Here is an 11,938-nt window from a genome sequence, read left to right as displayed (position 1 = left end):
GTTTTTAATGACACCCTGTGTGATTTATTTAGCCAATGTTCTTGGAGTGACAAAAACTGCAAGGATGGGAAGACTGATCTCTAGAGCTTAGGGATGGTGGAGAGGAGAGGTCATGAGGAAGCTCTGTGCACTGATACTTAGTTTTATGCCTTTCTTCTGTTTTTATTTATCATTTGTCTGTCTGTTTATTTATTTTGTGTGTATGGGTGTTTTGCCTGCATGCATGTCTGCGCTCCACATGTGTACCCTTTGTCTGCAGAGGCTGGAAAAGGATAAAATCCCCTGTAACTGCAGTGACAGATCATTGTGAGCTGTCATGTGGGTGCCAGGTCCTCTGTAAGAGCAGCAAGTGCTCCCACCCACTGAGCCATCTCTCCAGCCTCCAGTTCTACATCGCCATGGTGCCTGCGGCTCCAAAGAACTACACACATCCCACCAGTATTTGTTTTCTGTTTTTAATACTGTGTCATGGCTCATGAGACGGAGCTACTGGAAGAAACTGGGGCAAAGTACACAGGCTTCACTGTGCTTTTTCAAAACTCCTTGTCAGTTCAAAATTGCTGTAAGATAAAAAGATAAGTTTAAAACTTACAGAGTAGCTGGCTGTGGCGGCAGATGCTTTTAATCAAAGCCCCCAGGGAGCAGAGGCAGGTGAATCTCTGTAATGTGCACCTGGTCTGTATTACATGGAGCTAGTGTCTCTCTCTCTCTCTCTCTCTCTGTCTCTCTCTCTCTCTTTCTGTCTCTGTGTGTGTGTGTGTGTCTATCTACCACACAGAAAGGAAGGAAGGAAGGAAGGAAGGAAGAAAAAAGAAAGGAAGAGAAATAAATTAGAGTAAAATATGCCTCATTTGAAGTAATTTTAAAAGTCAATTAAGAAATTAACTGAATCCAGCCACACACCTGTAATCCCAGTACTCTGGGAGGTAGAGGCAGGCAGATCTCTGTGAGTTCAAAGTCAGCTTGGTCTACAAAGTGAGTCCAGGACAGCGAGAGCTACACAGAGAAACCCCGTCTTACAAAACAAAAACAACAACAACATCAAAAACCAATCCATCAAAAAGAAAAGAAATTGTCCAAATTCATGTCTTAGTGACATGTGTTTCTGATGCTTATCCTTGCCTAATCTTCTCCACTTCTAATGCCTTGCTATGCATTCTGATCATGAGCCAGGAAAATAACTCTGTCAAGTTTTAGGTGTTAATAGAAAACAATAAACATGGCTTTATTTTAAGCTTGGACTTGTCGTGCACACATACCATAACCATACTTGCTCACGCACACACACACACACATTTCTATAGATATTAAATCACGAGGGGACATGTTTACAGTAAAATATTAAGGTGATGGTTGCTGATGTAGCTACACGGGTGGAGTGCTTGCCTAGCATAAAGCCCTGGCTTTGATCCCAGGACCATCCACGCAGGCTATGACAGCTTGCCCCTGCTATCCCAGCACCCAGGAGGTAGAGGCCCAGGATCAAAGATTGAGTGTCAGCCTCAGTTCCGTAGTGAGTTCAAAGCCAGCCTGGGATATATGGGAATCCTCAAAAAACTAATCAATAGGGCTGGAAAGATGGCTCCGCTGTTGAGGCACTTGTCATTGCAAGCATGAGAGCCTGAGTTTGATTATCATAGAACTCACGTGAGAAAGCAACGCCAACGAAAAGGACAGAGACAAGACACTTCTCAACCAGCCTACCCAAATCTGTGAGCTCCGGGTTCAGTGAAAGCCTGGGTCAAACACTAAGGTGGAGAGTGACGAAGGAAGACACTCAAGTTGGAACACACACACACACACACACACACACACACACACACACACACACCACACTAAACAAATAAATAAATGTAATTTAAAGGGAAACAGTATACAAAGTCTTATGACTTCTGCTGCTGCTGCTGCTGCTGCTGCTGCTGTGTGTGTATGCATGTGCACATGAGGGGTGGTGGGTATAAAGCTAAAATTTAAATCAAACATTGTCTTCCTCCAAACAATGGGCTTTGGATAACTTGTGCTTCTTCTTATAAAAGTTTCTGCTAATGAGGGAGACCCCACCGTGATCTTCAGAGACATCAGATGTTGTAAAAAGAAAGCGGGACCAGGATTTCCAAGAGCAGGATTTGGTTTCTCTTCACAGTTAGGTAAGAGGCAGGAAACATAAACAAACAAACAAAATGTGAGATAGCAGAATCTGAAAGGTTGAGAGTAGGGGAAGGGTGTTGAGAGCTGAGCAGGAAGTGTCTAACAGTGGAGGTGCGGAATTAAATCTTGCGTGGGATTTATCACAGAATATAATGGTTAGAGGTCCTGAAGCGAGTGTTCAAAGCTCTGAACCCAACAGCCATAGTCTCTGGATGGGGATGTTTGAAACTCACTGTGGAAGAGCAGCAGAAACAGACAGTTTTTAAAGCGTGTGCTGCTGGTGGAGGGCTATCCAGGGCAGGGCTATCAGCAGGACCAGAAGAGCCCGCCCAACACGGGCCCACCTTAAGATTGCATCTCCACAGCTGCGCTGCACACGCCGCTGGTATTGACTCCCAACGAAAGCCTGGGACTCCAGATAATGGGACTTGGCCCCAAACACTAACGGAGTATGCCTTTTCTGCCATTCCGGGAAAAGTTGAGGCTGAGCCGCACAGCCTGACCCTGGAACAGACCCGTGGCATTTCCCTGAATGCTGACTAGATAGGGGAGGGGGCGGGGGTGCCTTTTTAAAACTTGAAACTGACTCGGACGGAAATCTTTATCTGCAGCTCACATCTGGCTCTTTCGCGGAGACTTCAACTTTACAAAGGAGCTGGGTTTCTACGTTGGAGGAAGCTGTCTGTCTGTCGGTTGTTGATGCTCCACAGAAGTCACGGCTGCAGCAGGAGCAGAACGGCAGACACGGCCTGAACAGAACCTGTCAAAGAAGGGCTCTAGGGTGTGCTACGGCATGAGGCTTTCAGGGCCACTCAGTGCTGAGGATACAAACCACCAGAGCTGCCGACTGACCGGTAGATCCAAGAGGACGTGTCTACCATGGACTGCAGATCGCAGGATGAAGCCATGGCTTCCAGGAGCGCGGCTCACCCTACTGCTGCCGCTGCTGCTGTTGCTGCTCTGTGCTGGTCAGACACCTGTGGGGAGAGCTGAGGTAGGGGCTATGAAGACGTTGATCTCTCTGTGATCAACACACCCATAGGACGTTCACCTGGTGGCCACCTAAGTTATAAAATTGGCCACTGGCAATCTAAGAGTAAAAATGTTAGTAAACAGTGATGGAAACTGCTATAATTCTATATTTCATGAACCTGACATGATGGATGTGAATGCCATAGTTATATTCCTGATTCTTTTAAGTATGAAAATACTGTTTCCATGAGATAAATAATGTGAAATAAGTCTATTTGACTTGAAACCACTTCATACAGACGGCATAAGTTTTGAGAATTCTAATTTAAATATATGTATACTAGAAATAAGCTAATGAGAATGATAACAGCTGATACAGCAAATATTTGCGATCTGGTGACATGTAAAAAAAAATATGTTGGAGCTCGTTGTGCTACTTGACAGAATGTGACTCTTGGCTTGGCCTGGATTAATGAAAGCTTGTTTTAAAAATCTGATGTCCTGGTTAATATCACTCAATCAGTCTTAAAAAGTTGGATCTAGATTGCATGCAACTAAACAGCGTGTCATCATAAATCACTCAGTTAAAATACCCAATCGTGTGTTTTCTAGTTCCACTCCCAATGACACTGACCTTGGATGCAATCTTGCCTTTTCATGAGAAAGGCATCATTGCTGCGCCAAGAAATAAACATGTTTTTAATATAGGTAATTGAAATCAGGTTCTCAATAATGAGCCGAGGAAGCGCAGTGAGCCTCTTGTCAGGTCTCTAGCTCCATGGCCACACTCTCTAGACAATATTCAACTGTTTCCCCACCACGGAGGGTGTGCTTTCCAGTCCCCCCACTACCAAAGGGGAGGGCCTTTGCTGGGCACTGCCCCACCCTTCGCCCACTCTGCTCCTGCAAACAGTGCTTTCTTGGTAAGATTTGGAAGTTCCTGGAGTTCGGCTCTGCACTGCACCCTGGGACTTGATTATCTAATGTCTACAGCATAAGTGTTTTGCCCCCATGACAGGATGTTACCTGAGAGGCCTCAGTCTTGCACTTCCAGCAACTGAGGACACAAGTCTGACCAGCTCTGGAATTTACTCGTAGGCCAACTTGCCACCAGACCCAAAGATCTGTGCACCCATGTGGCCTTCTTGAGGAAGAAGAGTAATATTTCAGCTTCCGTATTTGCTTTACTTTTTCTTCTTTTTTTTTCAAAGTCTGTGTAAGCAAGAGGCAATATTATTTACCAAAGTCTCCTTAGAGTACCTAACACTACTTATCACTCAAGGATTTTCTTCAATAGAGTTAAAAGATTTAGTATATAGGGTGGCTGGGAAGATGGCTCAGTGGTTCAAGTGCTTAAGATGGCTCAGTGGTTAAAGTGCTTGATGCACAAGCGCGAGGAGCTAAGTTCGAGTCCCCAGAATGCACATAAAATCCAGGTGACAGAATGCACATCTGGAGTGCTAGCTCTGGTAGCAGGAAGTGGGTTTGGAGAGGCAGGTCCTTGAAGCACCAGAGATCACCGGCCAAACACTCAGCTAAACTGCTGAGCTCCTGGCTCAGTGTGAGACCTTGTCTCAAAAAATAAAGTGAAGAGCAATAGAGGAAGACCCAGGACCTTGACCTCTGACCTCCATGTACGTGCACGTGCACAGCAAAATATAAAGTTAAAAGTGTGTGTGTGTGTGTGTTTTGGTTTTACTGGGTTGGTTGAGTTGAGATAGGCTCCCACACTGTAACCAGGCATGCCTCAAACTCACAGCAACTCTAGGATTATGAGAACGAGCCACCACACCCGGCTCTTAACATTCCATGAGCGAATATGAGGCAGAAGAATCTGAAGGAAGTGGAAAGTATAATTAAGCCATAAGGCTGGTATTTTATTTCTTCAAATTCAAATGCAGAACTACTGGGAGTTCTATGGTATAGAACACTTCCTCCCTGGGGAGATGAGCCTTGGAGCTTTCCGTGCTGTTTATGAATAATAATCATCTCAGCCCACATAGGAATGGCATGGAGTCTACAAAATGGACACAGCTTGACAGATCTGGGTGAAATACTTCAGCAAGCATTGGTAGGGCACAAAAAATCTGCACCCTCATTTCCATCTGATTTGAATAATGCAAATCAAGATTTCTTTTTCTCATAGGCTGCTCCTAAGGTCGACCTTGACTTGACACCAGGTTCCTTTGATGATCAGTACCAAGGCTGTAGCAAACAGGTCATGGAGGAGCTAAGACAAGGAGACTATTTTATGAAGGAAATAGACACTCATAAGTATTACTCCAGAGCATGGCATAAAGCCCACTTAACCTGGCTGAGCCAGGCGAAGACTGTCCCCAAGAGCATGACCTCTGTGCATCCTGTGGCCATCTTGGTCTACACTTTGAATCACAATGTGAGCTCAGACTTTGCTAAGGCCATGAGCAGGGATACGGGGTCTCCCGGGCAGTACAGACAGTCGTTCCACTTCAAGTATCTGCACTACTACCTCACCTCAGCCATCCAGCTGCTGAGAAAAGAAAGCCCCACAAAGAACGGCAGTCTGTGCTACGAGGTGTACTGGAGGATGAAGGATGTGAACTTGGAAGCCAACATTGGTTCCACCATTCGATTTGGCCAGTTCCTTTCCGCCTCCCTGCTAAAGGAAGAGATGCCGGTGTCTAGAAACCAAATGCTGTTCACTATTTTTACTTGCCTCGGTGTCTCTGTGCAAGACTTCTCTCTCAGGAAGGAAGTCTTAATCCCCCCCTATGAGTTCTTTGAAGTCGTAAGTAAGAACTACAGCACCAAAGGAGACTTGATAAGCTTGCGGTCTGCTGGGAACGTGAGCGCTTATAACTGCCAGCTGCTGAACGGTAAGCTTGCTCTAAATTGTATCTGTACAAATCAGAATCTTAGGTCACTCTTTGTTTATAGAAGCTTTTTTCTCCCCCTCCTGAGTGGGCTTGGAGTAGAGGAGCTAGCTGAAAACAGGGAAGCTGGCCCCCAGTGCTGAAGGAACTGATAGATTAAGTTTACTTTCTGCTTCATTTCCCATCCACTCTCTTCTACCTTTAAAAAAAAGGGGGGGGGTCTCTGCAATGGTGCCACACTAAGTCCTTACCCACTGGCGGGGGTGGCGGTGTTCCAACAGCTGCAGAGGATGGTTGCAAACCTCAGGTACTAACCAAACCCTACATATACAGTAAGCTGTTCCCTATATATACATATACCTATGATAAAATTAATTTATAATAGGCCAAAAGCTTTTCAAATGTTCATGCTCCCCACCCCCAAGATATCTGATTATACTTCATTCATCCTTCTTGTTGTAATGGGACACAACACAATGCATTTGTGATGAGGTGAAATGAAAGGAATGGCCCAGGAGGGTAGCAGATACACTATGGAAACACTAGACAAGAGTATGGTTGCCATCCGAATTGGGATGGAGCCAAAGTATACAAGACTTCATCATATTACTCAGAATGGTACCCAACCTAAAGTTTATGAGTTGTGGCATTTCTGAAATTCTTCATGTAAATTTTTCAGAGCACAGTTGTCTAGAAATCAAGCCGTAAAAAGTAAAATTGATGATTTTGCCTTCTGTATTACATGGAAAATACAGGCACTTAATAAGCCTTGATTGGAAGCAAATATATATATATATATATATATATATATATATATATATATATATATATATATATATATATTTCACCTTCTCCATCAAACGGTTTTCTTCAGGAAAGAGATCAAGGTCATTATATAAATAAGAAATTCTCAATACAAAAAAATAAAAATTTCACCTACTAATTTTTTATTTATTAACCTATTCTGCTATGACTAGACAGCTTGGCAACAGAGAATGAATCAAAGGGAAAAAAAAACATTATCCTGGGAGAATTTTGGTCTGATCAACAATAAAGAAGAAAAAAAAACCTAAGAAACAATAAAGAAATGAATGTATGCATTTGAAAGTCCACAATGATACAACGGATGTTGGAGCCATGGGTTATGGCTGGTCCTTGCAGGGGGGGATACTCTGTTTCTGGGGAAAGTGAGGTGGGGCTTCCTGACAGAGGACCACGTGGGACTTGCGATGAGCATGGAGGTTTTCAGTGAAAGAAAGAGAACATACAGTGATGTCACAGGGGGTCTTGAAAGCCTGGGGTGTCTGGAGAGCAGGATGTAGGAATCGGGGGGTACATGAGAAAGGAATATGGGCCTTTTCCAGGCAGGAGGATTCTGGTAGACCCGACTGTCCAAGGCCTTGTTTCTACAAGAAGTCATCAGAAATATGAAGGACATCAGCCAGGCACAGTGGCACACAACTTTAATCCCAGAACTTGGGAGGCAGAGGCAGATGGACCACTGTCAATTCAAGACCAACCTGGTCTCCAGAGAGTTCCGAGCCAGCCACGGCTGTATTGTAAGACCCTATCTCGGAAACAGGCACAAAACAAACAACAGTAACAACAAAAAGATGTAGGAGGTCCAGAGATCCACGGCTGGTCTTCTAGCTCAGCTGGGCAAAGGCTGGCGAGCACAAAGACCTGGGCTAGAATCGCACCATGGAATAAAGCCAGACATGGTGGTGCAGGAAGGAGGAACAGAAGTTCGAAGTCACCCTCTTTCTGTTACATAGCAAGATCAAGGAGAGGCTAGGATGTTTGTGTGTGAGACCTTCTCTTTAAAGGGGACTGGAAAGACAGCTCAGGGGCTAAGAGTGTAAACTGTTCTTCCAGAAGTCTCAGGGTCTGTCCTAGTACCCACATGGTGACTCAGTCCAGCTCCAGTTCCGATGTCTTTTCTGGCCTCTGTGAGCACCAGGCACTCATGTGGTGCGTAGACATATCCTCAGGCAAAACACTCATACACACAACATAAAATAAGTAATCTTAGTCAGATTTCTATTGCTGTGATAAATATCATGACCAAAAGCGACTTGGAAAAGAAAGGGTTTATTCCAGCTTCCTGCTTGGAGTCAGTCCATCATCCAGGGAGGTCAGAACAGAAGCCTGGATGCTGGAGCTGACTCAGAAGCCAGGGAGTGCTACTTTCAGACTTGCTCCTTCACAGTTTGCTTAGCCTGCTTTCTTAAAGAACCCAGGACCACCGGCCCAGGGATGACACCAACAATGGGCTGGGCCCTCCCAAGTCAATCAATAATTGAGAAAAGGCACTACAAATTCACCTCCAGGCCAATTTTACAAAGGCATTTTCTCACTTGAGAGTCCCTCCTCCAAAATCACTCTAGCTTTTGTCAAGCTGAATAAACACTAACCAGAATACATAGTTTAAAAACAGAGAAGAAATGGATCATTTAATTGATCAGTGTTTTTAAAACAGCTCTGGGGATATTGTGGAAAATAATCTTTTAAAAAAATAGATATTTGAGATTTCACAATAGACAAAACAACACTCTCTTTAGAAAAAGTCACTGGTTCCATGTCACCCTTTCCTGTTGCCACCCAGTTGCTCTGCTAAGGGGTAGTTCTGGAGCAAGTTCTGTGCCCTCCAATTCAGGACAATGGTCCTCCTGCACATATGAGTGCAAGCACACAATCAGCTGCAAGCCAGCTGCGGCCTCTACCTTGAAATTATTTCCTAGTCTCTCTACCCCACCCTGAACACTATTGTTTGTACCTCAGACTCAGCACTTCTCTGTTCCCGTGCCCCATTTTGTTGTATAGGGATTCTTCAAACTGAGGTCTAGTCTGCTTACTCTATCTGTACATACAGACCAGGGAGAGGTGGCCTGTCAATAGTTTCCTCTTTTCCCTCTTCATCCTGGTGGCAAAAAATGATATGAATATTAGCCCCATAGTTTCAAAACAGTAGTGTTTGTCAGAGGATTAAAAACCTGCAGTAAATTGTAAAGAAAAGAATGATACTTTGATAATGAATAAGAACACACCTAGCCAGGTTCCATGACTCTTAAAATCCATCTGCCTAGGAGTAGAGGCAAGAGGATCAGAAGGTCAAGGTCATCAGGTTCAAGGCTAGCCTGTGATGCATGAGACCTTGTCTAGAAGAAAAAAGAAGAAAAAGAAGAAGAAGAAGAAGAAGAAGAAGAAGAAGAAGAAGAAGAAGAAGAAGAGGAAGAGGAAGAGGAGGAGGAGGAGGAAGAGGAAGAGAAAGAAGAGGAAGAGGAGGAGGAACAAAAGAAAACAACAACAACTTAAAACACAAATAGGAGACAAAGGGAATATATATTGCCATTCTGTTGACTTCAAAGACAAATATTCCAGAGCAAAGATGAGGATGCCCCCAGTGGGAGACACTTGCTCAGCATGCACAAGACCCTATGTCTGGGACCCAGTGCTGCAAAAAATAAATGAGACAGAGAAAGAGAGAGAGAGAAAAAAGATTCTTGGACTATCTCCTTCTACCATACACACCATAAAACACACACATGCAGCATGCACACACATGCACACAAACTGCTCTCCTATAATGAAATTGCTTAACACAGCTTTAACTCAGCCTTGAGTTGACACTCAGCTGGGAAATAGCCATATATGTTATCAGACATTGGATGCTCGGTTAGTCTTCAGTGACTACTGAAACCATAATATACTTTGGAAATAATATACATTGGAAACCAATGACCTTGTGTTGCCCTACATGCTCTGTGTGGCAGGAATTCAAGCGCAAGGCAGGGAATCGGGCAGGTCCGCCGCTTGGTGCTATAGCCATCTGTACAACTCGTTAGCTCCATGTTCTTGGCCAAGTTGCTTAAACTCGTTAAGTTTCTCTTTTACAGGATGAGCACCAAGGCTGGAGTGACTGCATAGCATGCTTCAGGCCCTGAGCCCAACCCCCCATCTCTCAAGTTAAAAACAAAAACAAAACTCTACACGATGAGCACAATGACACAGCCTCATAAGGCTTCTATGAAGATCAAGTAGAATAAGATGCTAAGTTGCTTTGACGTTCCTTGGCAGATAATCAATGGTAAATCCCCATTATGTTAACTTTAGGCCTCCATTACAGAGATGCTCAGCCTCCTCTTGGGGGTTAGTGCAGGGATAATGGCAAAGGGATGAAGTTTCTTCTGGATCTCCCAGCCACCTCTTAAGTCCCTAGGCTAGAAGCAGTTCCGCTATCTGAAGACATAACGAAGATGATTATGATAGAAGATCCAACCCCATGTCAAGAGAAAGGAGCTCAGTCAAGTATGAATGTCTACAATGTGCTCACCAGCAAGATGGAACCAATTTTCCCCCAGAAATGTGTTCATTCCAAGCTTGTGAAGCCAGAAGTTGACTTATAAATGGGGTGACGGGGGCTACCACTGCATGCTAGGTGACATTGTTTTCTAGAAACTGAAAAGAGAAGAGACATGTCAGCCAGGAGCTGGCACTAGCGTCTGGTGTCCTTCCACCTGCTCCAACTATGGAAGTATCTGGAAGGATGAGAGGAGAGATATAAGCCCTGGCTGCAGGGAGGGCATCTTTCTTCCTTTGGGCATGGACTCTGAAGGAAGGTGAAGAGAAGACTGGCCCGCCTGGTGGCTCTGGGAGACCTCCCTTAAGTCTCATCGCCACAGTCTTGATGCTAACCTTCGCTTCAGCTGAGGACACGATGACTGTACAGCCTTGTGTTGGACATAGTTAGCACCTACTTATCTTGATTGATGAGAAATAATTTAATTGGCTTCAGAATGTTCTCAGTTGGTCACTGCAGCGTTTTCTTTTAATTCTTCTTCCACCAGTATGCTAGGGGATGCTCATGGTCTCTTAAGAAACTTCCCCTGAACCATTGTGTTCATTCACAGTGTCCTAACTATCCCAACTTCCGGGACCTGTATCAGATTGATCCACATGAACCCTGGAGGAGAGGGCTGCTACCACTCACTTTCTTTCTTTTCAGACTATGTTTCAGGATATTTGAAAACTTTCTATCTATTCCAGTTCCTGATTCTCCTGCCTTCACTTCCCAAGTACTGGGATTACAGGTGTGTGCCACCACACCTAGATTGATGGTATAGGTATTTTTTTCATTGTAGTCTCTTTTCGAAGTAGGGTCAGTGCACCCTTACCATACCTGATTTTTCTAGATATACACTGTGGCTCTCACTTCTCCAGTAAAGTCAGAAGTCGGTTCTAGGGAGCTCATGGTTGTGGTGCTGGAGCACTAATTCCTCAGGACACTTGAATCCTCCCCTAAAACTATTTCTCATTTTCTCACTATCTTCCCATCAGCAATAGTCGCACTCTATTGTATGTCCCCAAAGTCCCTATGAGCCTGGTGAGTATGCTTCCCCTCTTCTTCCTATATAACTCAAGATGAATTCTTTCAAAGACTACATAGAGCCAGACATGGTGGCATATGTCTGTAGCTCCAGCACGTAGCAAGAAGAGACAGACTGGGCTGAACGTTCAAGTTTATTCTTAGTTTATATAGGGAGTTTGAGGCCAGCCTGGGCTACATGAGACCCTGCAGGAAGAGAGAGAGAGAGAGAGAGAGAGAGAGAGAGAGAGAGAGAGAGAGAGAGAGAGAGAGAGAGAAGAAGAAGAAGAAGGAGGAGGAGGAGGAGGAGAAGGAGGAGGAGGAGGAGAAGAAGAAAAGAAAAACAGACTGTTAAAATTAACCAGTTAGTTAACTGTCTTTTTTCAATGAGAAACAATATATTAAAAACATAACTTGCTCAGTCCTTTGGTTTATCTCAAAGTTGGTCTTGTGAACTTGCAACCCAAATTCAAAGTACTAAGGAACTAGACCATCAAAAGTAAGCCAACTGATAGCCAAGCAGATTCAAGGGAGGAAATATAAAAAAAGAAAATTTAAATTATTCTAAACTACTCTGTCTCCCCTGAATTATTTTGTTACC

At 44.2% G+C, this 11,938-nt stretch overlaps 2 protein-coding genes across 2 annotated transcripts in view; both read left to right on the top strand.

Moving 5' to 3' along the window:
* The first annotated feature begins 2,358 nt into the window (after nt 1–2,358).
* The window catches only part of Art4 (ADP-ribosyltransferase 4 (inactive) (Dombrock blood group)), a 12,805-nt gene continuing 3,225 nt past the window's right edge, over nt 2,359–11,938 (top strand). The window contains exons 1-2 of the mRNA XM_051155497.1: nt 2,359–3,142; nt 5,267–5,975. Coding sequence (XP_051011454.1) covers nt 2,942–3,142; nt 5,267–5,975 — 910 coding nt within the window. The 5' untranslated portion in view covers nt 2,359–2,941. The remainder of the gene's footprint in view (nt 3,143–5,266; nt 5,976–11,938) is intronic.
* The window catches only part of Smco3 (single-pass membrane protein with coiled-coil domains 3), a 25,362-nt gene continuing 19,278 nt past the window's right edge, over nt 5,855–11,938 (top strand). The window contains exon 1 of the mRNA XM_051155499.1: nt 5,855–5,975. The gene's annotated coding sequence lies outside the window, so the exon portion shown is untranslated. The remainder of the gene's footprint in view (nt 5,976–11,938) is intronic.

Source organism: Acomys russatus, chromosome 13, assembly GCF_903995435.1.
Source record: "Acomys russatus chromosome 13, mAcoRus1.1, whole genome shotgun sequence".
Classification (NCBI taxonomy): domain Eukaryota; kingdom Metazoa; phylum Chordata; class Mammalia; order Rodentia; family Muridae; genus Acomys; species Acomys russatus.
Note: the sequence above shows the minus strand (reverse complement) of the source record. Positions and strands in the feature narration are given on the sequence as shown.